Source organism: Neolamprologus brichardi, chromosome 10, assembly GCF_056152115.1.
Source record: "Neolamprologus brichardi isolate AB-2024 chromosome 10, ASM5615211v1, whole genome shotgun sequence".
NCBI classification, from domain to species: Eukaryota; Metazoa; Chordata; class Actinopteri; order Cichliformes; family Cichlidae; genus Neolamprologus; species Neolamprologus brichardi.
The window spans coordinates 14,569,538-14,597,208 of NC_142113.1; the positions used below are offsets into that span (position 1 = coordinate 14,569,538).

A 27,671-nucleotide genomic window follows, 5' to 3' on the forward strand; every position below is an offset into this window, starting at 1 on the left:
AAATAATGTGAGAGACTGATTAAATCATACCGAAAAAGATTTCTTCAAGTTAATTTGCTATTGCTGCTAAAAGTTGAACTACAAACTATAAAACCATGGTGTGTAATTAGTTTTTCAAATACCGCTTTGCATTTAGCATTTTATTTTGTTATCATTAATCTTTCACTCTCTTCCACGGAGTGCCTTTTATCCTTCCTTCCTCAACTCACTCCTAACCGGTGGAGACAGATGGCTGTCCCTCCCTGAGATTTTTTCCTGTTAAAAGGAAGTTTTTCCTTCCCACTGTTGCCAAGAGCTGGCTTACTGGGGGTAGTATGATTGTTAAGGGTTTCTCTCTATTATTTTAATTCTTCTTTACCTTGCACTATAAAGACTATATGTTGTTGTGATTTGAAGCCATATAAATAAAACTGAATTGAATTTTTCTCATTTTAAAATCCAGGACAGATCCATTTTTTATGTCCTTTTATGTAAAATCTTAGAAATGAACGAGGGTGTACTTTCCTTTTTACCAAGTTTTTACCTTTTTACTAGTTTTGAGACGGAATATTGACAGAGGGGGTTTTATTTTGGAGGAAAAGCGGAAGAGGAAGAGGGACAGCCTCTTTGAAACTTCCACCAATAGCGTACTTGCTTGGTAAAATATGAAAATGGCGGCTCTCTGTAGTGAGTTTGGGGATCTGGTACAAATCAAAAAACAGCTAATATCGGTGATATCGCTTTGCAAAGAAAGAGGACTTTTACACAGCGCAAAGTGGTGAGACTCCCAGTGAATAATGTGCCATTAGCTGGCTGTCTTTTTGCTCTTTACAGTAAGCGTTGACGTCTAGTTACGTGTTAGCTGCGTTAGCACTGATAAAAAAATAAAAATCAGTCTCTGTATTAGCTAGCTGTTTATTGCCGTTAACTTTGCTGTCAGTGTCACCTTAAACATAAGCAGACCGTATATGTAGATTTACTAGTTGTGTTGACAAAGTCCACTATGTTTAACGTCAGTGTTGCCTGTGCCTGAGGCATAACTTGGTTCAGGTCGTCTCTGTAGTCAGTTGTTTTTGATCAGTAAATTAAAACTGGGGAGTTTAGATGAATGGAAATAAACGAACTGATGTCAGATGAGGAAGAAATCTAATGCTAAATGTTGCACTTAGGTGTTAATATTAAAATTGCGGTTGTTCCTTTACATTTCAGGGCTTCTGAATTGGCATTTGCTTTGGATCCTCTGCCAAAGGATGAACTGCCACCAACATCCCCTTTAACAGAGGTTTGTAACACTGTCATGACTGAGGTCCTTTCTGGGTTTCAGTTGTTACTGATGTTTTTTTCTTATTTCTTCGTTCTTTCACATGCAGTACAGTTTGTTCCAGTTCTTCATTCGTGTCTGTGAAACGGTGCAAAATTGTCACTTGTAAACACGTGTTTTATAGCTCCATTATTACTACATTACATTGGAATCTGATATATTACCTGTGGCATGACTCCCGTCTTGTGGAGGACAACTCTTAATGCTTTATGGCTCAGGTCAAGTTTTATGTTTGGACTCCTCCAGAAATACTAGTGCAAGTGAACTGCAGATCCAGAGTGCTTAAGGTTTTGCACAAACCGGTCCGATGTCGTGCAAACCTCCCTGGAGTATTATTTTCATAGAGAAACCGACACCCTGGTTGTGCAAGAAAATTGAACTCTAGGGTCATCAGTGAGTTTTAATGCCACTGGAGTATAACTGAGATTTTAACTGGGTGTTAAAAGGTTAGTACGTTTACTAAAATGGATCAAAATAGCAATTAGTAATTAAAGTGCCATATTTGTTGTATTTTCATTAATGACACTTGCGTGTTTGTGTATACACTTGAAGGATGTTGTGTAGAATCTCCAAATAAACCCCAGTGTCTATTGTGATAAAGGAAGAAGTCACTCAGTGGCATTGTGGGAACTCTGATGTTTTACTGTTTAGTTAACAGGTGTGTAGAACAGGAATTGGCTATATCAAGATTTGTCTGCACACACAATCTTTTCAAAATGTGTTTGTCTTTAATTTTGATCTTTTAGGATATGTGGATATGGGTGTGGTGATAATTTTCATACTATAATATAATATGAATAAATAATGATCTGGAATTCATCTAAAGTTTGATAAGAATTAAAAAACAATAAAGACAGACAGATTTTCTGGCAGGTGGCAGAATATTATTTTTCACATGTGTATATTGCCCCCTGTTGACAGTTCTTGCAATGTAGATATTAAGATGATCTTGTAATAACTTAATGATGTTATTCAAATGGCTCTTATTTGTCATCATGCAGGAAGATGCACAAGACCTGGATGCACTTACACTGGCCAAATCATACTTTGACCTGAAAGAATATGATCGTGCTGCTTACTTTCTGAAGGGCTGTCGCAGTCAGAAAGCTTATTTCCTCTATATGTATTCTCGCTATCTGGTAAGATTCTGTAGATGTCGAGCATGCCCACGTCCTTTTGATCCTTCCTTTTTATGTCATAGGAAGCCCGATTTTACTTTGATCGTTGCATTTGTAACACATTTTGTCATTGTCCTTCTGTTTTTTCTTTTTTCAGTCAGGCGAGAAAAAGAAGGATGATGAGACTGTGGACAGCCTGGGTGAGGAATTCTTCTTTTACACCCATAAAAGATAAAAATGAGGAATTGTATTCGTCTTTATAGCGTATTTGTATATTTTCTGTGTTTTAGGCCCTCTGGAGAAGGGTCAGGTGCGCAATGAAGCTTTGCGCGAGCTAAGGGTCGAGCTCAGTAAGAAGCATACTGCAGGAGAGTTGGACGGCTTCACCCTCTATCTGTAAGATTGCTCCTCCATAGTGAAACACATTACTGCCATTATGCAGACGTATACAGTGGATTACTTACAGATGATATCATGTTTGTGTCTGTGTGAACACACAGGTATGGGGTGGTTCTAAGAAAGCTGGATCTTCCGAAAGAAGCCGTGGACGTGTTTGTTGAGGGAATACATGCACTTCCACTGCACTGGGGCGCGTGGCTGGAGCTCAGTAACCTTGTCACCAATATTGAAATGGTAATAAGCCTTATGTTCGGACACACAGAAACTGTGGAAACTGATAGCATTTATTTCCATAAGCTAACTCGCCAAATCCACAGCAACAGTTTCAATTAAAAAATCAGTCCTTTTTTAAAAATAATTTTAAAATACAGGATCCACATATTCAGTAAATGTTCAGAAATATTTACACCTTGAAGTGACTCTGTCTGCTTCTACCGCTTCCCCTCAGCTGAAGTCACTGTCTCTGCCAGACTGCTGGATTAAAGACTTCTTCATGGCCCACATGTACACAGAGCTGCAGATGATCAAAGAAGCATTGCAAAAATACCAGAACCTAATAGAGGCTGGCTTTTTGAAAAGTACCTACATCATCTCACAGATTGCTGTGGCCTACCACAATATCAGAGGTTTGTTTTTTCTCTACTTTTTCAGTGGAAATATTGAATTTCTGATGAATGGCATGTGAGCGGGCCGAGTCTTACAGCACGCTGTCTCCCCTTCTTTCAGATATTGATCAAGCTTTGGCTCTGTTCAACGAGTTGAGGGAGCAGGATCCGTATCGTATCGACAACATGGACACATTCTCAAATCTGCTTTATGTCAAAGTAAGTGTATGCCAATTGCAATGTGAGATCTGAAGAACATTAGTCAATAATCAGTAGGACTGATGTGGTTTGCACAAAGACACGGGGGCCAGTTTCTGCATTTTTTCAGTGAGGGGTCAAAGTAAATAAAATTGTAGAAAAAAGGAAAGTCAGTATCATAACTGAAATTTTGTAGTGTTGCTGATTGTAATCATGTTTCCACAGAGCATGAAGCCAGAGTTGAGCTATTTGGCCCACAACCTGGTGGAGATTGACAAGTACAGAGTGGAGACGTGCTGCGTTATCGGTAAGCATTGAACTAATGAGATTAGAGGTCACCGGCTGCAACAGGACGTTACTTATGCTAGTTTTAAAACAAATGGATTGTTCATTATGTACATGTAATCTATAATATATGTTGTAAAAGAAAACTAGTGTTTCCTGCACTGCAGTAAGTCGTGTGTCTGATCCACAGGTAACTATTACAGCTTACGCTCTCAGCATGAGAAAGCAGCTCTCTACTTCCAGCGGGCCCTCAAACTGAACCCTCGCTGTCTCGGTGCCTGGACACTCATGGGACACGAGTACATGGAAATGAAAAACACTTCAGCTGCCATTCAAGCCTACAGGTCAGTCTGGATATCTCATAGTCGCGCTCAGCATCTGCATCATCAGGATGTATTTATTATCAGGTGACACAGGTCTGGAGGTTTAAACGGGATTTATGATTTTAGTCTGGTGTCCTTTTTCTTCCTCAGACATGCCATTGAAGTGAATAAGCGAGACTACCGTGCCTGGTATGGTCTGGGTCAGACATACGAGATCCTCAAGATGCCCTTTTATTGTTTGTACTATTATCGAAAGGCTCACCAGCTCAGGTTTGGACTTAAGCTAAGCAGATGATATTTCATGCTGTTGTTATAAAGAATGGACGGTTTTTGGAAGAAAACTTAAATATTAAATTTAAAAACACATATATATAAACACTTGTTGTTGTTTTTTTCTCAGGCCGAATGACTCTCGCATGTTGGTTGCACTGGGTGAAAGCTACGAAAAACTGTCACAGCAAGCCGAAGCCAAGAAGGTACACATCTACCCATTGCCAGTAATTAACAGTAGTTTCTGTAGTCAGTTCCAAAGCTTTTGGCTTGATTCTAACTTGTGTCATGGATTTATTTTTGTGAAGTGTTACTGGAGAGCATATTCTGTCGGAGATGTAGAGAAAATGGCTCTGCTCAAACTGGCAAAGTAAGTGTTTATCACTATATTGAGCTGAACAACAGTGCTCTGAAGAAACGATTCTCTGATCTGCTGCTCGATATTTATTTTCCTTTTTTATATATTTATTTTTCTGGTCATTTGTTATTTTTGTCAGGCTCCACGAACAGCTGAATGAGTCTGATGATGCTGCCCAGTGTTACATGCTTTACATTCAAGACATTTTCTCTTGTGGGGTAAGTACTTTAAATTAAGCTCTGACACTCATATTCTCAGGGTCTAGGATTGCGATGATTTGCTCTTTCAAGTGAGATCATGATGCTTCAGCTTGCTATTATTATGTATTAGTTATTATGCATTATTATTAATTTGTTTCATGTGATAGAGCCTGACTGACCAGCAAAGATGACTTGGTAAACTGTAATCCAGGTTTTGTCTCCCAGCGTCACTGAATGCAGCATCCTTTCATGTTTCTTCCCAAACAGAAGGGGCTTTAGATCCAGTCTATTAATGCGTGTGGATTTGGAATTGGCAATCATTAATGGGTTTCATTTTATCTACAACAAACAAAAATGGGCCAGCATGTTTCTTTTCCTGGGGACCAGACAGAGTTTTAGACAGTAAACAAAGGCCAGATCTTGAAAAAGGCATTTCACTTTTTTTTTTTTAAATAAAATAATCCCTTTAAATGCTATATCAACTTTAGCCTACGTCCACACAGTGTCTGTCTGATTATCATCGCTGCGCGGGCAACTGATTTAACACAATGTTTTATGTTGTAAATATTGACTCCAGACAACTGTTCAGCCGTCATCAAAATCCAGCATTACCCTTACAGGACATGATCACAAATATGAAAGAAATCCAATTATGCTGTTATTTAGGTGATCTCTATAAACCGATTCTTTAATATAGAGAAACTGTTGACAGTGTTTTGAGCATTTGGACAGGCTTCAGTTGCATGCAAGTGAAGGCTGTGTAGAGGAACGTGTCACATGACTAACATAACTTAGCTATTGTTCTGCAACAATTTAGCTTTTAATACTTTGTGTGTATTAATAAATAATGACCAGAGCAATGAAAATCTTGACCCAAGTATTGGTTAAATTATTAGAAGGCCTCCAAAATTAGCTGTTGCCCCCCCAGGGGCAAAGCCAGCAGATTGTTTTTGCTTGCAGAGATAACTCAGACTTAAATACCAATGAAATACAGAAATGCATCATTGCATTAGTTCATTTTCTGCTGTTTTACTCGTGTGTTAATTAGCCAAATGGGAACAATTAAGATGATGACATTGGGGGCTGGAGGTTCCAGCCCTCTGGCTCTGTTTTTCCCCACTTGTGCTCCAGGTCATGTATTGCATTAATATAAAGGAATATAGTTCTAACCAAATTAAGTCTTGTCAGGAACAACTGGAGCATGCTGAGGTGAGCACAGCCCTGCGGTACCTGGGCCAGTACTATTTCAAGAACAAGCTCTACGATGAGGCATCCCTTTGCGCTCAGCGCTGTTGTGACTACAATGACGTAAGTGTTCCTGTACGATTTGAGCATCTTGTTTTAGTTGCTGTTGTGTGGTCGGTACTGATCGGTCATGCCTCGTCTTGCAGGCACGTGAGGAAGGAAAGGCTCTGTTGCGGCAGATCTCACAGGTCAGAGATCAGATTGAGACGCCTTCAGCAGACCTGTTTGCACCACTCTCAAACAACAACACTCCAGTCAGGAGGGTGTCTCCCCTGAACCTCATCTCATTTACACCCTGACACCAACTCTCTTCTTCATTGGCTTAAAAAAAATGGACAATTTATCTATCCTGTGACATGAAACTGCTCTGAAGTTTATTTTGACGAGGGCTGCGTTGGAATTTACATAATAAACTGCATTTGTTTTTGTAAAACTAGCAATCCTGACCATGTTTGTCCAGCCCATGACATTGTTTTAACATTTCCAGCAAAGACAATCAGCGTACCTGCAGTAAGCACTGGACAGGTCAGTATGCACGGTGCAGCATCGCATACAGTAAATACCCATTTCTTGTTTTTGGTAAGGTTTAATGGTCAATAGTGCAATAGTACAAAAAGAATCCCAAATAAAATGTTCAAGAGCAAACATTCAGACAAGATTAACATGTATATATGAATGAACGAACACACACACTACAGTCTAAAGTTTACAGCACAGAGCATACAAATGGGAATTTGACTTCTCACTTCATTGCTCATCAGTACGGTTTATGTGTAAATAGTTTACAGCACAGTCTTTACAGGGACTGACTGGAAAGGGTAAAATAATTTACTACAGTTTTAAAGCATGATTATATTCAGGCTGCTCAAATGTGTTTGTAGGATTTATTGTTTGGTGGAGGGAGAGTACAGCATAAAGGCACAAAGTGGAGTTGCAGAGGCAGAGCAGGTTGATTAACACACATGCACTTTTTTAACCATACAGTCACTAAGCAGCTTTACCTCAGCTTAAAGCATTAACAGTTCAGTTGATGCCAATAATATAGTTAAAGTAGAAAAACAAAAAAAATATATTATAAAGACAACAGCAACTTAGTTTGCTTTAAAGCTCAGTACTTCCCCCTGAGATTACGAGGGGTGACGACCGGACTAGGAGGTGGAGATGGCTGACGGGACCGCAAAATCCTTGAGGAGGGGGTCAGATTTGCATCCTCGGCAGCACGGGTGTTGTATTTACGTGTTGGGGTGCGAGACGGGAACAGAGACTGGAAAAACGGTCGTTTTTGCGGCGGACGGTTTTCGGGGTCGCTCGGTGCGCCGGCGCCACAGCCTCTCTTTTTGCAGGAGCCCAGCATGCTGGGGGCAGCAAAGCCAGACGGGGGCAGCTGGGGAGGGAGGGACTGTGTTTGGGCCAGGGTCTGCGCTTTCCGCCTCAAGTCGGCTTTGACCAGCATCAGGTCGTTCTGGAGCTCCATAAGGATCTGGCCCTGAGAAGAAGAAGTCAGTTGACAGGGGGTGGGGTTAGACAGGAGCAGAGAGGGAGGGGAGGGCTGTTTAGTTTCAGAAGGTGAGGCAAAAAGCAACAGCTAAACATGCTCTAGCTCAGTGACAGCTTGGTGCAGATGTTAGAAACCTTGTTTTAGTTTAAAATCTGCCGGTGCAAGTGAGTTAGGAGAAGAAAACAACAAAGAGTTTAAAATGAGAACAGCTCATAATATAATACAGGTTTTTTAAAGAGTTCATGCATTTTATCCTCACAAGCTGCTTCTAACTAGAAGGAAACATCGCTTTTAAACTGCACTGATGGAAATTTAACATGCAGTTTGCAAAATGTGTTCAATACTTTTTCAGCTGTTGCAGAACACAGAGGGCTGAGCACCCTGTTAAATAATTTAAAGAAAATCTTAGTTTACAAGTAAAACTGAATGTGCAAATTGCACACTGCACATTGCTTGACTCTACCTGTTTGGCTAAAGTCTCATCTGCAGCTGTTAAAGCGTGGCGCAGCCTCTCCCCTCCTGTGTTGCGACAGCAGGCTCTTTCACCAGACTGCAGGTCCACCCCCAGCCTCTGCAGATTGAGCCGCAGCTGACGCAGGTTCTGTTGTAAAAAACAAAAAAATATATATATAAACATACAAATTTTAATCTTTCAAAGAGTCCAGAGACTCACATGCAGCAGTGAGTTTATGTAGAGCATGTACTGACCCGCTGACCCTCCTCCAGCTTGCGGTCAGCAGCAGAGGTGAGAGTGCCAGCACTACCTGGCACTTCTAGCTGCATCTTAAGCTTTGTCACCTCTGCACAGACAAACAGAACAAATCAGTCAGCCATCATGAACAATAACCTTGTGCATATAATCAGAAATCTTCCAGTCAGACTGTACCTTGAGTCTTGGTGCACAGCTCAGTGCGGCACTGGTCGAGTTCAGTGCGCAGTCTGCCGAGTTCATTCTGCGTATTGACGCGCTGAGAGCGGCGAGGGCCCTCAGAGTCTCCAGGTGGCGCCGTCATGGGGGCTGCTTCATTTGCCTTCTTTTTTTCCTCAAGAGCAGCAGACAGAGCTTCAATCTCCTGATCACGTTCCTGGGAGAACGGAAATATATTTAGTAGAGATCCAGCGAGAGCATCGCAAACCGTTGCGAATGCTTAATTTGCAGAGAATGCAAAGCATTAAACTTTCAAGTCATTAACTGACCTTCAGCTCCTGGGTGTAGAATTTCTTCAGGTGTTTCTGCAGGCTATTTATCTTGTCTTCATACCTCTCTTCAATGAGCGCCCTCTCAGCATCCAGTGTCTCACTACAGGGTGAGAAGATATGAAATGTTGCTATATGTAGTCATTACGAAAACAGTTAAACAACACATTTCTCCTAAATCCCTGCTAAGAAAACACTATTAGATGTGCCTACTGCTCCTTACCACTAAAAAGTATCACAAAAAAAGCCTTTAAATTGGCATTTCAGATTCAAACAAGCACCCTCACACACCTGAAACCATCTTGCATTCTAGAGATGACCTCCATCATCTCAGAGACCACCTGCTCTCTCACATTTGCTTCTAGGACTTCTTTCTCTTCCCGCTGGCGCTGCACCTCTCTCTTCAGAACATCAATGGCCTGCAGCAAAGCCTTAACGTAGAACAGTCGGCTGTTAGAACAATAGACTTTTGACAGTTTTTGACACATTTAGGATCTTAAGTTTATTTGGTTTAAGTAGTGTTTCAAAATAAAAGGTTGATTTATTTTGTCAGTGAAATAAAAGTCCTTAATATTTAGGTGTTACATGAAAAGCAGAGGATGTTACCTTAGTATCTAACATGGTGATATCTCCATCGTCGACATCACTCTCATCCTCTTCCTCCTCCATCACCGTGCTGTCATTACCATTTCCTGTTGGATCACGAAGTAAAGACAGGATGTAGGCCACTCTGGTCTTCGTGGACGGGCCGTGGACGAGCTTAAAGAGAAACGGCACATTTGATTGATCTCACACAGGACGCAAAACTAAACCAGCCACTCAGGTACAAATGAGTTTCTTACTTGGGTAGCAATAGCAGAGAATTTGAGGGCCTGGAGGGTCTCGTCATAGATGGATGCACATGGATTGATGTTGACCACCATGGTGGAGGTTCCTCGCCCACAGAAGAAACCCTGCAGGACACGGGTCAGCTTACTGTCCCTGAAAGGCACCACTTGAGGAGGCCGTGACCTGTTGATGCAGTAGGAAAACCTATATTAAAACCCATTTGGTCATTAAATCTTTATATGTACACTAGCAAAAAACAAAAACGCCATACAAGCTGTAAAAGTTGATTTAGTGTAGGAAATCCACACGCCATAAATTAGCAGATCAATAATTTAATTACTGCAGAAGCTGACGTGAAGAAAATTTATAGCAATTTAGCATTTTCGATCTTGAGAGCACAAAAGTAGTAAAAAGCTCCACAAGATGATCTGTTTCAACCATTTCTCTAATTTACTACACCACCTAAACATTTTAAAACGTACTTATTGCTCTGGTTGTGCCTCAGGGCAGCAATGCAGCGCCCCAGTGTTAGGAGGGAGGTGTTAATGTTGTTGGCCTCCTTCATCCTCTCACCATTACGCTGATCTTTACAGCGTTCGGACCCAGCCAAATCACACACAGTCAGCCTAAAAAGGAGACAGACTTACATTATCACCTTTACAAACTCTAATCAATACAAGTTAAAATGACCCGAAACTGAAATCAAGACTGGGTAATTACAAGCAAACTTACTCGCTGATGTGCATGGCCTGGCCTGAATTTGCTCCAGGGTGGACGTGCAGGACACGGAGGGAAAAGATGCTGTGGCTGTGTAAGCGATATGTTTATGATCAGAGTGTCCACAAGTGTAAATCAAATTAAGGTTTCAATAGGTAAACGCGCCTTCTAACACGCTCCTACCTGCGACTGGAGTTCTGGTTGAGGTGAGTGCTGGCAAAGCTTTGGTTGCGACGCCCAACTCTCAGAATCCTCCAGGCTTCCTCGGCGCTGCGGATCTGGATCCAGGTCAGGTCTGATACAACAGGAAGAAGCACAATGTGGTGCACATGAAGGAGCTGCAGCAGTAGTTACACATGCTGTTATACAGGAAACACATGAATAAAGCTAACGTAGTGTTCAAAGTCGTGACCATCTTTTGCACAGTTCTTTATTCATGCACTCATTCATTGTGGTGTGTTGTTGCACTCCCACAAACACAAAGTGTACAAAGACTGCAGGTAGAATTGAGGTTGGGGAAAATGAAAGAACCAATTTACAGTTTTTAAACATCATTTCCTGCCTGATGAAGCGTAACATACATCAGATGAGAGCGGCTGCCTGGTGGGAATGAGCCTCAGGAAGTTCAGGCCGACATACTTTGATCTAGTTTTAACTCCACTCCTGTGAATGAGCCACTGTTACCTTTCACGTAGGGGTTGCCCTGCTTGTCGTCGCTTAGCCGCAATGTGACTCTCTTCCGGGGCTGCTGGGAGGGCGAGGCGTCCAGTAGGTCGTACAGGAACTCGTTGTAGATTTCATAAAAGGACACCCAGATTGAAAACTGCACTCCTTCCTCGAGATCTTCCCCTCCGCTGTGCGACAGGCTGTCCGGCTCCAGACAAACACTGTCCGTGTCTGAAGAGGCAAATTAAAAGTCACATGTTTGTTTGTTTTTTAAGGCAGTAATGATTTTAATATAAAGAAAGCGGTGTTTAAACTGGAAATTGGTGTGTGCTGCACAAACAACGCTGATGTTGACTTCTTTTTGTGTTCTTATATTGTAAACAGTGCTGTGTACTCATCAAACATCAACTATTCTACTCCAAATACAGCATGTGGTGTGTTTAGCAGAAAGTTTACTCCATTTAGGAATGAAAATCCTCACCTTCCAGCTGAGTGCCAAAGGTAGTGGTAGCAGACAGTCCTCCGATGCCACTATCCCAGATTGTGGTGGTGCCAGTGCAACGAGAATTCCCATCCTGAAATCCACAAGAGGAAGGAGAATCAGAAGATGCATAATTCATCTGCAAGCAAACATTTAACCAAGTGGCAGTCTGCAAGGAAAGGAATATGCCAAATATACCAAAGTGTAGTCACATACGTTTGGAACACCACAATGTCCAAATGCATCCTAAAGTTCACCTTGTGTTCCAGAGTAATGCTGTAAGGCCTTTAAAAGTCATATTTCTGTTTACCTCTTTGAGCAGAGAGTTTCTGCGAATTTCCTCTGCCTTGACCTCACCGGCACTGAGCTGCCTCACATCCTGGTACAAGACAGGCTTCAGGTTCATGCCACCATACAGACGGCCCTGCAGTTTCCTAAACAGGGACACTAAAGCCCGGGGCAGCAGGCCTGCCTCTCGACCGCTGCCTGCAGGCCAAAGTTTGATAAGCATGGTTTATGTTGTGCGATTACATAACGAACAAACCTCGTAATTAACCCTGGGATTTATGTGTCCAAGTAATATCTGCAGAACAGAAAATAACTCACCCTGAATGGTGTAGGTCTTTCCAGAATTGGTTACACCATAAGTGTAGAGAAGTCTATTTTCTCCTCGAAGGACATCGTTTATCATCGCCTTCATTGTGCTCTCATAAAACTGTTGCTGCGCTGTCTCAGGACCAAATATCTAAGGAGAAATTTAGAGAAAAAAAACATCTTCACTGGTCTGTTTCACTCCAGCATTCCCATTTTCCCCACTACTTTAAAGTTCTTCTCTGAAAATATTATTACATGATTACTACCGTTTCTTTTTCTGAATGGGTTTTCAGTTTTGGAAACAGTATGTTTAGGTAAAGAGGAGCTACACATATGACTCTCCTACCTTCGTGAAACTGAACTTGTGAATACTCGGAGTGATGCCTCGTTCTGCTGCTCTCATGTTCTGAGAGTCATTTGGAGCTTTAAGCAGCAGGGTCTCTTCGTCTTGGATAGCCACACAACCCTAAAAGAAAAACAAAATAGACTCAAGTACAAATACAGAGTACTGAAAGCTTTTAACCTAGAAGAAACGAAAATGTTGACCTTATTGTCTTACCTGCTCTTCCCCTCTGGATCTCTCCGTGTCAGTAAGTGGTCGGATGCGCAGGAAAACCTTCACCCTCTCGGTGGCCCCTTCATCGCAGCTTTGAGATTTCACTGCTACTTTCTAAACACACAAGCATCTTTGTAAAAGTTTTGATGGTAGAATGGAAAAATATTAACAAGTGTAACACCACCAAACTGCAATCCCAGGGTTTAGAATTTTACATATTGCATCTCGCTCTACTGTAATACCCATCTGGGCTTTTAATGCCTATTTAAAGCCTGCCAGACTGAAGAAAGCAGCAGTGTTTAAGAATCAGAGAGGTAGCAAGTGAACTGGAAATGTGTCAGAATGATGTAGTTTAAACAGAATGTTTCCCTGCCTCCCTTTCTTTTTGGGGGGGCTGTTATTCATCTCCTCTGAAGGAAAAGCGAGGTATGAAATTATGGCTTTGAAAAACAGTTACACCTCTGGCAATATTGATCAATTATATATATAGACACACAAAAAACCTCATATAGATTTGTTCTGAACATGTTTTGTTATACCTGAGGGACATATGATGGTTTTTTTATTATTATTATTATTGGGAACTCTTACCGGCCCTGTAATGGATGGCCTGGTGTCCAGGCCCGGGGAAATAACAGAGATCTCTGGTAGACGTGGTCTGGCCAAACCTCCGTGCTCTGCTGCTGTAGATTCAAACACAGCCATTTCCTCCTCCTCATCAGAGGGGCATCCACACGGAGATGACAAAGACAGCGCCATGCCCGTCTATCTGTTCCAAGGAGAACACGTTTTCATTAGTATGTAGTAATTCTATTAAAAAGGGATTACAAAATGTTTCAAACATGGGCTTGACTGAGGGCGTGTGCACAAGTCACTTCGAAAGAATAATATAGGCTTGTGTTGGAAAAGCAGCAATATACAACATAAAAGATGAAAAACTAAACACACTCACACGAGTGTGTCTGTGTTGTTTGTAATAATGATGTAATGATGTTATTCTCTGTTCAAGCATTTCATTGCTATGAATTAGTTAAACATGGGTGTGTCGTCATCAAACAAGCTGACAGGTAAAGGAACACTAGTTTACTGTTTAAAGCCAAATTGAACCTGCTTAAGTAGTCAAACAGGAAATATTTCCCAGGCTTTGACCAGACCAGACAAGTTTGGCATTAGTGCTGATCAATACAACTGCTCTACAGCAGGTCCTGTCATGTTTATTCTTTGTAGCTATTAAGATGAGCGAGTTTAGAAGTCTCGGTTTTTCAATTTCATTCCCTTTTTTTTTAATCCAAATGGTATTTGGTGTTACACTGAGCAGCATTTAAAAAGTATAAAATCCACGTTTAGCATTTTAAAAAAAAATATCACTCGAGCCATATTCACATTTCACTGCTTGTTACAGCAAGAAGACTTTGTGCCTTCAAAAGAAGGTGTCTCAGCACTGAGTACAACTAAAATAAAAACCTCAGTGCTGAACCTACATGTGCAAGTAGCCATGTTTAGCCTCCAGTAAGCACGTAGTAAACGGAGCCTATATTGCAGTGAATTAAACAGAGTCACTTTAACGTTTATACTAGCTAACATACATTTAATAACAATGATTTCTACTACAGGTACCAATATATGCTAACAAAGAGATTTGCTTCCTGGTTTTAAATGGGAATATCGTGCAGTCACTCAAAACCAGAAACAAGCACACAAAAAAAACGTAGATATTGCATTTAGCTTAACACACACTTACATAACTCCGTCAAACAGTTATAGTTACAATCTAATATTAATTTTTGTAACTATTACGTTAACTTGTTTAACGTCGTATTGCCCACGTTTAAGTAAAACTCACTTTAACTTTCCTGGAATGTCCAAAATGTGGCTGGTTTCCAGTAAGCTCGTTAGCTTAATGTTTACGATAGATCGCCAAAAACCAACGTTGAGGTAAAACTGTGTCAGTTCAGCAAACCCTCCTCGTCTCGAGCTCTTAGCACCAGCTGAGCCGCTTTACCCGATTGCTTTTTGGGTTTTTGAACAATGCGCTTCCCCACAGGGAGAGTCGTCGATTGGTTAAAGTGTATCGCTGTCTTCCCTTTGATTGGTTAACAGGGCCTCGCATGGCGCATGGGCTTTGGAACGTGACGTCGCGAGAGGGGGGTGCGGCCAGGATTTTTGGTCGAGGTGCCATTTTAGTAGGCCAAACAAAGCGAGCGAAAGCACACGAATAATATCAGCTTGTTTGCCAACCGCCAGTACAAATGTAAGAAAGAAAGAAAGAAGAATAATATCAGCTATGGTTCGTACTTGCTGTGTGATGGGTTGTAACGTTAGATCGCACGACCGGCAAGGGAATAAGCTTGAAAATGGGCTATCTTTTCATTGTTTCCCCACCTGGAAGCAAAACCAGGGAGCTCGTGTGTCGGATGTTACCAAAAGAAGGCGTCTAGCCTGGATAGCAGCAGTGAGACGAGCTGATATCCAGTTCTCCACCATCCCCAGATATCTGTTGGTGTGTTCCAGACATTTTCATTCGGGTAAGTTCTAAATAAGTTCATATTACTCTGTATAGCCTATTAGTTTTATTTGCGATAGGCTCTGAAGTCATAGCAAATTTGAACAAATATCTCAATGTGTAATTTTGCATAACTGCGTTCTATTTACAGAGTTGCTAATTACTTAGCATAATTGCAGGCAAACCAGCCTATGAAATGGATGAAACAAATCCTGACTGGGTTCCAACGCTATACATGGGGCACTCCGAAATCCCTGCTTCAAACCTGGACCGTCACATACGACGAATGCGACGAAAGCAGCAAAGAGCAGCAGTCGGAGGTAAATACAACTCCCACCACCACCAACATAAAAAAATGCTCTCACTGTCCGGTAATCAGCTCATAGCTTTTTGATGAGTCATGCACTTTTAATTGGACTTCTGGTGAACATTTGCCTTATATGTATGCACTCATTGTATCTGACAGGCTTTAGTAATGGAGGAGCAGAGTCTGAAGGTGAGGCCTGCATAGAAGTTACATGAAGAGCTGCCAGAGATGGACACGTCAGAAGACCGACACCTTAATCACCACGTGATGGAGGCTGTGGCCAAGAGTGGAGGCTGAGGTAGTAGCAGCAAATGTAGAAAATGGAGATCGGACAGAGAGAGACGCAGAAGCTAAAAGACAGCTGATGGATTGTGTGTGCTGTGAACAGAGCAGAAATAAACCAGCTGTTTCTACTGGAATACCTTGTTTTGCTATTTTACTGTCCTTATTCAACAATGTAAAAGCTTTCCTGCCAGCATCAAAGAAACGGTGGCATTTCCAAATGCTTTTACTCACACTCATCCGCCTTACATTTGATCTTCCTGTCCAGCATCTTTGTGTGCACAGGTTAAGATCCCCGCGTTTACAAAAGGCTTCTGTCAACTTGATGCCAAGGACAGACATTGACGATACAAGAACTATTGCCCACCTAATAATTCATGTCGAGCGAGTTGAAGGTAGTTTACGCAACAAGTACAAAATGCTGCATACCACCATGTTGGTGTAGGTCAGATTACTTCTTTAATGTGAGGGTGAAGAGAAGACCCTTCAGGATAAGATAGTGAAGGTTTGCTGCGTTTTGGTGAACATGTGCCCCATTGTGGTAGTAAAACCAAGGGAAAATGAAACTTGCTCTTAAGTACTATTAAAAGTCTTGTGCTGTGTATATATAGTTATAATTTTTCAAAAGATACAGTAAATTTACAGAATGTTAGTGGGTGTTATTATGTAAATGCTGTCATTATTTTATTATATAATATATATTTATTATAAAAAATCTGTCATTTGTAAACCATAAACGACATTGATTGTAACTGATTTGATGTTCTATAAAGCGGTTTTAATAACAGGCAAAATTTTGTTTGTTTCTTTATTCAACTTTTAAACAGTGGTACTTAGTAAGTACATATTCAGTAAGTGAAAATTATTTGCATGGCAATGCACTTCAGGAATCAATCTAGACCCCCTAAATAAAAAGTTATGGGGCATTCAGAACAGAACTATGCTTGGAGAAATATTTTCCCACCAGTTCTGGAAGGCACACTTTTTTTTTTTTTTGAAGAACTCTTGTGCTCTCTTCAAACGTGGTTCCCAGAAATCTACATCAGGGAAGATGCGTACCACAGCCATGTCTCTAGGTCCATGCAACGAGGTCACAGTGGTTGGAGCTGGTGACAAAAATTTGTGTTTGCACCTGTGAGTAGTAGGGGTGCGCGCTCTTTAAGTGAAGTCCATTTGCAGCTGACTCCAGGCAGAAGTCTTTATCCTGTGCATCCAATGCCTGCTTAATGCTGTCCATTGTGTATTTAAAAGGACACTTAATCTCCAGGCACCCCTCCCCACAACAGTCACACATTGTGAGATGCTCCAAGTTCAGGAAAAATTGTGTTCACAATAAAACTGCATAAACGAACCTGCAGTTTATAGTGATGTGCTGCAATTGTTTTGGGTGTAGGCCTTTCATGCGTCCTCTTCATGCTCCACTCCCCATCTTGTTTGTGTAACAGACACAGTTTTCAGGGTAGCTCACACAATTAACACTTTGAGCTGGTGTTTCCAAACTTGTGGCAAATACAGCGTGCATCACAGAAGCTGTGATTCTTCCTGCACACCATCGAAACCAACTTCTTGTGCTGAAGTCTTGTGTGTCCTTCAGTAGCTTCTGCCTGCTCTTCAGTCACTGTTGCAGCATTTAGACACTTTACACAGTGCAGCTGTAGATCTGTAAGGCCAAGGAACTGTGTGCCTTTGTTGTGTAAAAATGCTAGAGACTCGGGTAATGTAGGTGAATATACAGTGTATTTAGTGTGATATTTCTCAGTTCCTGACAAACCCACAGCTTTACTGTGTTCCAGCAGTGTACCCAATAGCGGTGACAACTCCTCCAGAGTAGCAGGTGGAATTTTTCTTTTTTGAGGACGGCTTCTTTTGCCTTTCACTACAGACGGCCTGTTTATGTTTTGATCGAGAGCATTTTTTAAAAACGGTGCCTGCTTAAACAAAGCACACATTTCATTGGTTCCTCTCATATCACGTGTTGTAAGTAAATGTGGCATTTGATCATAGCGTGGAGGCAGCATGGCTGTGTATGGGCATGTTTACAAAGGTTGTCATAGGGAAGGTATGTAAGAAAGGAATAACTAAAACTGAAAATAGGGAGACAGGAGTCATAAAGTGCAGAGGATCTCATTCAAAACTTATAATGCCTTTTTAATTTCATGCATATCAAATGTTTATGGCAATAGAAAATTATTACTTTAAAGTCCATTTAATAACACAGTATTGGCTATATTGGCAGTTAAGTACAAGGCAAACAAACTAAACCCATGTCATTACGATGTATTCTGTACAGAAAAATAAAATAGTTGAATTGCATTTAAACATGAAGGAATTGTGAGTAATATGACTCTGTCACATAAAAGGAATGGGCATCGTGAGTACAATTCCTTTTGAACAACTGTGACAGGATGATCACAAAATCCCCCTTTAGGGCTCAGCATAGGGGATCATCTGCCTCCATCTCACCCTGTCCCTAGCATACTTTTCTGTCCTCCTATTTCACTACATGAACCTTCCATAAACCCTCTCTGTGGTCTTCCTTTTTTCCTCCTCCCTGGAAGTTCCATCTTCAACATCTTTTGTCCAGTGTATCCACCATCCCTCTTCTGCACATGTCCAGGCCATCTTGGCTCTCTGACTTTGTGTCCAAATGGCTCAACCTGAGCTGTCCTTCTGTCCATTCTGGTCGCTTCTACTAAAAACATTGTCATCTTCAACTCTGTTGTTCACAAAATCCAAATTTCTTTAGATTTTCTACCATTTAATATATAAGCTAAATGTTTTGGGGGGTTTTTTGTTATATAATACTAATAACTATGTGATTATACTTGAAATACTTGCTGAATCCTTCCTCATTCTTTCCTTTAATTATGTCTTATACAAAAAAGTAATGTAAAAGCAGAGTATTGCATAAAGCCTTACATTGCTGGATGCTGCCAAATAAAAGTTTGTGAATTCCTGAGACAATCACCATTGTGAGATTTATGCAAATCAGGTATTCTTTTTAAAATTGATGTCATTAAATACACTATGTATTTATCCAGTTACATCTTGTCCGGGTTTCGTGCTTTGTTCCATAGCAGCAGCGATGCTGTGAATACTGACTCGATCGTGTGAATTTTCAAGCCTTTGTTTCTGCACACTGTGGCGAACACCATAACAAAAGTAGATGATCAAACCTGTTCAAAATTTTAAAAGAAACGTAGAGGTCACACATATAAAAAGAGATATTTTTGCACACGTATAATCTTTTTTTATGTATTTTGTAGCAGAAATGTGCTGCACATACCTACTCCCATCCACACTGTGTAGCGGATCCAAGTGTCTGATCCAAGCTGAGCCATTAGATGGACATTGACAAAGGTACTAAAAATAGGAAGTAATGGGACAAAAGGAACCTGGGGATATAAAAGAGGAGAAGCATTGTTAAAAGATATTAAAGGGAAAAAAAACCCCAAACCCCCCAAAATTCAGAACTTTAGAGCTTAAAAAATAAATAAACATGTAATGATAATACAGGTTGGCTAAATTTCTGTTTCTATTTCTATGCTTTCATTAATCAGTCTTCACCGTCTTTATTTCATACCATGAAAGCAGCTTCTGCTGTATTCTGCGGTTGCCTCCAGACGATGAGGATGATTAGAAAAATCATTGCTACTATCACAGAAAGACAAAGTATGCTCCACCACTCCAGGGCTTGCAGGTAATCTACAGCCTCAGATACGAAGACGCTGAGAACAACTGCTAAAAAGACTGAGGAGAATCAATAAATCAATACGTTTGAATTCTATTAATCAAAAATTAAATAAATAAAAAGTACAGTACAACAGAAAGATGATAACTCACTAATAACAAAAGTTAAAAGGGACACATTTTTTGATGTCCTTGTAGTGGCTTGGTATGGAGGACATAATATCCCTCCAATGGTAAAAGGTTCTGCTTTGCTTAGACTAGAATCATCACTGAGGTCAGTTTGATACCTGTAAAATTAAGGAAATATAATTAATTTTTTTTTTAGTTATTTCTACTTATAATATTCTCGTAAAGCACCAAATTATTATATTCCTGTTTTTTTTTTTCTTGTTCACATCCTGGAGTCTATTTTTAATGTCTGAACAACACACCTCAAGTCAACAGCACTTCATTACATGATCTTTTGTAATTATAAGTGACTGATTAAAGTAAAGAAAACCTGATGTCTTCATTAACTCTTCAAACAAGCAAACCCTGAGTCATTCATCTGTTTAATTTCATTACGCTCATTAGTGTGCATTGTTATTTCCCTACCTAGCGTACTCACACATTTTACGACAGTAATACGACCGTATCATAGTCAATATTTTGAGGTTGTTGAGCCATTTTGTGACTGACCTGTGTATCTACACATATTATTAGGTATACTGTAAGCATCATAGAAGGCAGTAATAATATTAATTCATTTGTATAAACAACTTAATTCTGTCTCTTATCACAGGTTCTTCGTAACCACTCATAAAAGGTAAGCTTCTTTCAATAACAAATATACAACCTTGTCTATGCATATATGTCTTGAGTGACCGCTTATTTCTCTATACAGTGGCTGCAAAAGTATTCGACCCCCTTAAACTTTTCCACATTTTGTCACATTACAGCCACAAACATGAATCAATTTTATTGGAATTCCACATGAAAGACCGATACAAAGTGGTGTACACGTGAGAAGTGGAACGAAAATCATACATGATTCCAAACATTTTTTACAAATAAATAACTGAAAAGTGGGGTGTGCGTAATTATTCAGCCCCCTGAGTCAATACTTTGTAGAACCACCTTTTGCTGCAATTACAGCTGCCAGTCTTTTAGTGTATGTCTCTACCAGCTTTGCACATCTAGAGACTGAAATTCTTACCCATTCTTCTTTGCAAAACAACTCCAGCTCAGTCAGATTAGATGGACAGTGTTTGTGAACAGCAGTTTTCAGATCTTGCCACAGATTCTCGATTGGATTTAGATCTGGACTTTGACTGGGCCATTCTAACACATGGATGTGTTTTGTTTTAAACCATTCCATTGTTGCTCTGGCTTTATGTTCAGGGTCGTTGTCCTGCTGGAAGGTGCTGCAGACTCCAAGAGGTTTTCTTCCAAGGTTGCCCTGTATTTGGCTCCATCCATCTTCCCATCAACTCTGACCAGCTTCCCTGTCCCTGCTGAAGAGAAGCACCCCCAGAGCATGATGCTGCCACCACCATATTTGACAGTGGGGATGGCGTGTTCAGAGTGATGTGCAGTGATAGTTTTCCGCCACACATAGCGTTTTGCATTTTGGCCAAAAAGTTCCATTTTGGTCTCATCTGACCAGAGCACCTTCTTCCACATGTTTGCTGTGTCCCCCACATTCAAACCATTGTTAACCACTGTTAACAATGGTTTTCTTCTTGCCACTCTTCCACTAAGGCCAACTTTGTGCAGTGCACGACTAATAGTTGTCCTATGGACAGATTCCCCCACCTGAGCTGTAGATCTCTGCAGCTCGTCCAGAGTCACCATGGGCCTCTTGGCTGCATTTCTGATCAGTGCTCTCCTTGCTCGGCCTGTGAGTTTAGGTGGATGGCCTTGTCTTGGTAGGTTTACAGTTGTGCCATACTCCTTCCATTTCTGAATGATCACTTGAACAGTGCTCCATGGGATGTTCAAGGCTTGGGAAATCTTTTTGTAGCCTAAGCCTGCTTTAAATTTCTCAATAACTTTATCCCTGACCTGTCTGCTGTGTTCTTTGGATTTCATGGTGTTGTTGCTCCCAATATTCTCTTAGACAACCTGTGAGGCCGTCACAGAGCAGCTGTATTTGTACTGACATTAGATTACACACAGGTGTCTCTATTCAGTCATTAGCACTCATCAGGCAGTGTCTATGGGCAACTGACTGCACTCAGACCAAAGGGGGCTGAATAATTACGCACACCCCACTTTTCAGTTATTTATTTGTAAAAAATGTTTGGAATCATGTATGATTTTCGTTCCACTTCTCACATGTCCACCACTTTGTATTGGTCTTTTACGTGGAATTCCAATAAAATTAATTCATGTTTGTGGCTGTAATGTGACAAAATGTGGGAAAGTTCAAGGGGGCCGAATACTTTTGCAAGCCACTGTATTTTGTTAAGCCCTAGCAGCCTTTACTAATGAGCCACCACTGGTTGCCACTCAGTTTGGACAAGATCTCCAACAGCACTGGCTATAATGCAGCCCCACAACATGACAAGGTCTCCACCGTGTTTTAGCTGCAGACATCACTCCATAAGACCTGTTGCCACTGGTTTTTAGTCTAGCTCTTGTCTTGTGTTGAGGTATTTGGCAACGCTCAGCATTTACTCATTGCTCCCTTCATTAAGAATCACTTTTGAAGGGGAGCCATCATTCCAGTGAGATCATCCAGTGGCTGGAACAACTGAGGGGACAGATGAATCTCTCAAATCCTGTGTTGGCTCTTTGTATATTTTTCTATGTCTTAAGGACATGACTTTCAGATACTGTTCATTAGCTGTAGGTAATATTTTAAGCCCTGTCTTCTTTTGTCCTCCACATTTCCAGTTTCTTCACTTATTAAGGACAAACTGGACACCATGCCAAGATTGTGGTGTAGTGTTGTGTTTGGCCTGCTGAACCTTTATGCAGGATTCAGAGGCAGAACTGGACTCAAAAAGCTGGACTTACAGGAAAGCCACAAACTAGAAAACCTGGAAACTCAGAATGGAATTAATAAGCAACTAGGCGAACAAAACACGAGGGAGACACAGCATGATGGTGGTTGGTACAAGGAACTAAGGAAACTGAGGTCTTAAATATACACTTGAGGCAAATAGGGAGATGAAACACTTAAGTGAACACAGCTGAACTAAATCAGGGAAACAAGACAGAGCAAAACTGACACAGGAGGTGAGACTATCAAAATAAGAGAGGAAGCATAAACACAGGGACGGAAACACAGACTCAAGACATACAACCCAAGACAAGGAAAGGGTAAACAAACACAGAGGCATGACTGAGACAAGGGAGAGAGAGCGAGAGAGAGAGAGAGAGAGAGAGAGAGAATGGACACGAGGGGTGACTAACATAACGAGAAATCAAGAACTATAACCAAACTCAGAAGCACAAGAGAACAATACACTCATTAACCATATATACATAAATCATCTTATACCTCTCCAAAGAAATAACTAACAAGTCCAAGTAAACTGTAATACTGGGTCAAAGACAAAGATATGCCAATTTCTGGCTAATAGCTCTTTGTGTTTTCTTTGGCATTAACTGGAAAAAAAATAGCAACCAATGATGTTGGGGGGGTCTGACAGGCTGCTAGGAACAAAGCGCGTCAAGATACAGTTTTAAACTGATGCTTTGTCTGTTAGACATATTACCATTTCATCCTTTCAGTTAAACCCTTTTATATTTGAAGGATTCATAGGTTAGTGATTGAACAAACAAAAACATTCCTCTGAAAAGGGTCAGGTACAAGGACTGAACTAAAACTGAGTGAGAAAGCAGCCAGTGCGCAAAGAAAAACTTTGAAAGACCTTCAGAAAGCTGGACAACTAATGGTGAAGACCACTTTTAAAAAACGCAAGAAAGTCTTGTTTGTTAGGTGTAAAATATAAAGAGTGGTATATCATCAGAGTGATAATAAATGCTAACACCACTTCTAATAATAAGCAGTAACAAGTGCAGTGCCAACATGCATACGTGTGATGATCTGTACCTTAATATGAGAATGCAAATGGCAACAAGTGTGTAGGCAAACAGGGTTCCAATCGACATCATGTCAACCAACGACTTCAGGTCAAACAATAAAGCCATGATAGCTGCAAAGAAGTAGGAGAAGTTATGTTTATAAATTCTGCAACCATTTTATCAGTGTAGTAGCTGATGGCCTTAACAAAATCAAATAATTAAAAAATGCAATTTAAAAAATTATATTATAATCTCTTCTAAAGTTAGTTATACCTGCTACAACCCCTGAAGCCAGTGTAGCAATGACAGGACTTTGTCTGTCACTCATGTTACTGAGAGGTCTGAAGAGCAGTCCATCCCGGGCCATGGCAAAGAGAACACGAGGCATCGGGAACATTGATCCTAGAAGGCTTCAGGGAAAAAAGCTCATAGCTCATTAACAGCAATTCAGTTATTCTCGTGTCCCTGTTTTAATTCCTAGTAATGATCCCAGTGATTTTATTTGGTGTATGTGCTATAAATGTCACCAAAGGAATATTGTAATGTATAAAGAATTGTAGGTTTGTTTATACGTGATACTTCATGCATTATACCTTGTTGAGAGCGCACAGAGTGATCCCACAGCAACTGCATACTTTGCGGGGCCCCAACCGATGTATGTAAAGGCCACAGGCAGTGGGCTGTGAACGCTGAGCAAATAGTATGGCATCAAAAGAGTCAGGGTAGCAGACACACCAAAATAAGCCAAGAAGCAGATAAGGAGAGACGCCACAATCCCGAGTGGGATTGACTTCTGAGGGTTCTGAACCTCCTCTCCTAAAGAAAAACACAAAATTATCCCAGTGTGGTTTATGCCATCATTTAATCTTTAGATGCGTTTTTATGACATAGCACCATGTCTATAAAATAAACTATTTTACAAAATGTATATGCTGTAGAGAATATTCTAGTGTGCAAAGATCTGTGTTTTTCTGGACAATTAAAATTGCCACAAACATCTTCTGAAGTCATTGTGATCAAATTTTCACTTTCCTTATGCAGTGCATTATAATTACTGGCTTTGCACTTAAATTCTAAAAGTTACCTGTTGTTGCAATGCAGTCAAATCCAACAAATGCATAAAAGCAAGTGGCTGCTCCTGCTAATGTCCCCTCAAAACCAAAAGGGAAAAATCCTCCACTGCCATATGTGGTGGTTTTATTCAGGGTCGTACAGTTCCTGTAAACAGTGATCAACAGTCAAGCAGCTAAAAAAAGAAAGAAAAATACAGCAGAAGCCAAAATAACAGGGGAAGGGGGAGGCCATACTCGGATTGGTTTGGAAGGGTGTCTTCATATCTGTACCAGTTGTTGATGTTCCCCTTTATGAACCCAGAGAGGATAACAAAGAGCAACACCAGGATGTTAACTGCTGTAAAAACTTTATTTACAGTGGCCGATTCTTTAACACCAAATGCAAGAATCCCTAGAAAGAAAAATATATAAGAATTAATTTCACCATGTCAATGAACCTAGTGGAAACTCATTTGTCAAATATTTACTTTAGTCAAAAATATGTAGGACACTTCAACCTCTTGTGTGTGTGTGTTTTTTTTAATCATTTTTTAAACTTACAATAAACTAAGAGTACCTGTATTTTGTTAATAAATAATTAGGTTTTTAGTATATGAAACTTACCTGCCAAGAGCATAATGATACCTGCTGCAAAGAAGTCTGGATAGGGAGCCAATCCAGGTAAATCCATTGCAACCTGTTTGCCTAAAGAGTTGGCAATGACATTTCCAATGAGATCATCAAAGGTCCCACTCCAGGCTCTGGCTACACTTGATGTCCCTTAACAACAGAAGCCATTAGCAAACAGCACCTGGTGTTACTTAAAATGACTTGACAAATATAATTTTAATCTATGATTTTTCCAGGATTAATATTCATTCAATGGCCTTATTGTTACCTATGACATAAGACAGCAGGAGGTTCCAGCCCGTGACAAAAGCCCATATCTCACCCACAGTCACGTAGCTATAGAGATAAGCAGAGCCAGTTTTGGGAACACGAGCTCCAAATTCAGCATAACACAGTCCTGCAAAGATGGAGGCCACTGCTGCTATCAGGAAGGAGATTATGATACTAGGCCCGGCCACAGCTCTGGCCACTTCTCCTGAAAGCACATACACACCGGCCCCCAGTGTGCTGCCGACCCCAAGAGCCACCAAATCAAGGGTAGTCAGACACCGGCGAAAGTTGGACACTTCACCCTCAGGCTCCAGAGGTTTTCTACGTGAAATATTCTGCAGGAACTGCAGCACCTTTGCACCGGACATCTGTGATAATTAGGAATTATTCAGTTAATTGTGTGGGTACTAGAAGAAAATCAAAACTTGAGAACTGGCAGTGAGAAAATTGTGAATACAACCAGGACTAGATTTTAATTATTTTTTATGCTGTTATCTGATCAAACAAAGTAAATTTGTTTTGTTTTACAGTTCATTTAATCCGAGTTGGTAAATAATAAATGGACTAGTTCTTACGTAGTACTGTTCTGCTCTACTTGAGCACTCAAAGCCTTTATGCATTTAATAATTATTATTATTAGTGTATAAATCACCATATGACTTCACATATGAACAAGCTCACGTTTCATACCATCAACAGTAAGCTACAACTACACATACAGAAACTTTACTGAACAGTAGAAACTATAAGCACTAATTTTTACTTTGTTATTCATGCAATAATTTGACAAGTATATTTCATGGTCTATTTGCTGAGTAAATGAGGGCACATAGTGCTTTATCATAATAAATTTATGATTTTACAGTGTTTATATAATGTACCGATGATTCACCGTGACTCAGATAAGATGTCATTACAAATTAAGCCATGCACACTAATTACACAAACTAACAAACGGAGATTACAGCTGATATATTAAAGTCACATCAATAAAAAAAAGAGAGAGACATTCCTTACCTTTCTAGCTGAATGCTGTGTGAGTCTGTTTTGATCTGTCCCACTCCACACTGTGTATGGAATAAATTCATTCACCGTGAACTCTTCACAGCCCAACATTTTTTACACATTATGTTACATTTCAGACTTATGTGCCATTTCTGAAAAAGAGTGGATCCGAATGATTTGTGTGAGCACTCACATATTAAGACTTTATAAAGGTGAGAGCAAGCGGGAAAAAAAATATTTTAGCTGTTTTTTGTGCGTAGATGACACTTATACTAAACATGTTTTTACATTTGAATTAAACTAAATGCTATAAAAAAGCTATTGAAACCTTAATGATGAATTGCTCTTACTGATTCAATAATAAAGACGTGCTGATGAATTTATTAATTTACTTTATAATTTATTTTCGCTTCAAATCTAGAAACACATTTACTCATTTATTGTCATTTCTTTCAATAATATGTGAACAAATTAACCATGCACTAATTTGCTGTAAGATTATTGGCCTCATTTACCAAATGTTACTGTTAATGGTTCTCACAGTACTTTATACGCCTGCTGATTAGCATCCCAAGGTCTGCATGTAGTATGACGACCTTCCTCTAGCTATAAAGAAGTTGACTGAAACTTAGAACAGACTTATTAGACTTATTGTAACCTCTGGAGAGCTTCCGTGTGCCTGATGTCTCATGAACATACAGTCGCCTTGGGACCCTGGTAAGTCAACACGTTGTAAAGTGAAATGGTTTTCACTGGAGACATCTCCTCAGCAACAAATTGACTTGTTCATCAGAGCGGGAATCAACTAATTGTTTGGAGAACAATTAGTTGAACATAAGGGTACAATCCATTGCTTCCAGGAGTTCATGGAATTACAATGCAGATGAAATACAATAAAAATGTAAACGTGAAAAAGGCACTTAGTTATTACATAATAAAAATAGTAATACTACTACTACTACTGCTACTGCTATTACTAATAATAATATTACACAGAATCCTGTTCCAAATCCAGTTTAAAATGCCATTTTTATCAAAGCCTGTACAGAAAGGCAATCTCCACAACTTGTCTTTTTTAAT

At 40.2% G+C, this 27,671-nt stretch overlaps 3 protein-coding genes, 1 long non-coding RNA gene and 1 pseudogene across 5 annotated transcripts; 2 read left to right on the top strand and 3 right to left on the bottom strand.

The window, feature by feature from the left end:
• The first annotated feature begins 629 nt into the window (after positions 1–629).
• On the top strand, positions 630–6,940 carry cdc23 (CDC23 (cell division cycle 23, yeast, homolog)). Its single transcript, XM_006802265.3, has 16 exons — positions 630–757; positions 1,189–1,261; positions 2,302–2,439; positions 2,576–2,618; positions 2,709–2,814; positions 2,919–3,051; positions 3,266–3,443; positions 3,544–3,641; positions 3,846–3,927; positions 4,096–4,249; positions 4,379–4,498; positions 4,629–4,704; positions 4,807–4,868; positions 4,996–5,074; positions 6,245–6,364; positions 6,448–6,940. Exons 1-16 carry the CDS (start codon positions 645–647, stop codon positions 6,598–6,600), a joined length of 1,728 nt encoding a protein of 575 aa, XP_006802328.2. The 5' UTR covers positions 630–644; the 3' UTR covers positions 6,601–6,940.
• On the bottom strand, positions 6,849–14,867 carry kif20a (kinesin family member 20A). Its single transcript, XM_006802266.3, has 19 exons — positions 14,682–14,867; positions 13,430–13,607; positions 12,842–12,952; positions 12,629–12,748; positions 12,295–12,433; positions 11,999–12,174; positions 11,689–11,782; positions 11,226–11,438; positions 10,725–10,836; positions 10,557–10,631; positions 10,307–10,450; positions 9,839–10,007; positions 9,603–9,755; positions 9,288–9,427; positions 8,997–9,099; positions 8,686–8,884; positions 8,508–8,599; positions 8,263–8,400; positions 6,849–7,787 (listed from the first exon to the last, which is right to left on the bottom strand). Exons 2-19 carry the CDS (start codon positions 13,595–13,597, stop codon positions 7,410–7,412), a joined length of 2,724 nt encoding a protein of 907 aa, XP_006802329.1. The 5' UTR covers positions 13,598–13,607; positions 14,682–14,867; the 3' UTR covers positions 6,849–7,409.
• Positions 14,868–14,988: 121 nt separating this feature from the next.
• Positions 14,989–16,714, top strand: LOC148100870 (uncharacterized). 2 transcript variants are annotated; one of them, XR_015719713.1, is made up of 3 exons: positions 14,989–15,363; positions 15,493–15,661; positions 15,808–16,714. It is a non-coding gene; the product is annotated as an uncharacterized LOC148100870 (long non-coding RNA). The 2 variants fall into 2 exon arrangements; XR_015719712.1 differs by having other exon boundaries at positions 14,992–15,363; positions 15,521–15,661.
• Positions 16,715–16,846: 132 nt separating this feature from the next.
• On the bottom strand, positions 16,847–17,897 carry LOC148100871 (uncharacterized; annotated as a pseudogene).
• A 996-nt stretch (positions 17,898–18,893) lies between these two features.
• Positions 18,894–26,693, bottom strand: zgc:175280 (cationic amino acid transporter 2 family protein). Its single transcript, XM_087846819.1, has 12 exons — positions 26,604–26,693; positions 25,585–25,954; positions 25,311–25,466; positions 24,942–25,098; positions 24,719–24,852; positions 24,228–24,450; positions 23,908–24,044; positions 23,663–23,765; positions 19,774–19,907; positions 19,514–19,680; positions 19,217–19,325; positions 18,894–19,106 (listed from the first exon to the last, which is right to left on the bottom strand). The coding sequence occupies exons 2-12, from the start codon at positions 25,952–25,954 to the stop codon at positions 18,964–18,966; spliced, it is 1,833 nt and encodes a 610-aa protein (XP_087702945.1). The 5' UTR covers positions 26,604–26,693; the 3' UTR covers positions 18,894–18,963.
• Between the last annotated feature and the right edge of the window lie 978 nt (positions 26,694–27,671).

Coding starts and splice junctions, on each gene's coding strand:
- cdc23 (XM_006802265.3), top strand. CDS start 645: ATGAAAATGGCGGCTCTCTGTAGTGAGTTTGGGGATCTGGTACAAATC. Junction 3,444..3,543: donor GGCCTACCACAATATCAGAG/GTTTGTTTTTTC, acceptor CCCTTCTTTCAG/ATATTGATCAAGCTTTGGCT. Junction 5,075..6,244: donor AAGACATTTTCTCTTGTGGG/GTAAGTACTTTA, acceptor AAGTCTTGTCAG/GAACAACTGGAGCATGCTGA.
- zgc:175280 (XM_087846819.1), bottom strand. CDS start 25,954: ATGTCCGGTGCAAAGGTGCTGCAGTTCCTGCAGAATATTTCACGTAGA. Junction 24,853..24,941: donor ACCCTTCCAAACCAATCCGA/GTATGGCCTCCC, acceptor CACTGTTTACAG/GAACTGTACGACCCTGAATA. Junction 19,326..19,513: donor CAGCAGAAGCTGCTTTCATG/GTATGAAATAAA, acceptor TTATATCCCCAG/GTTCCTTTTGTCCCATTACT.
- kif20a (XM_006802266.3), bottom strand. CDS start 13,597: ATGGCGCTGTCTTTGTCATCTCCGTGTGGATGCCCCTCTGATGAGGAG. Junction 10,632..10,724: donor AACCAGAACTCCAGTCGCAG/GTAGGAGCGTGT, acceptor TCGCTTACACAG/CCACAGCATCTTTTCCCTCC. Junction 10,451..10,556: donor CAGGCCATGCACATCAGCGA/GTAAGTTTGCTT, acceptor TCTCCTTTTTAG/GCTGACTGTGTGTGATTTGG.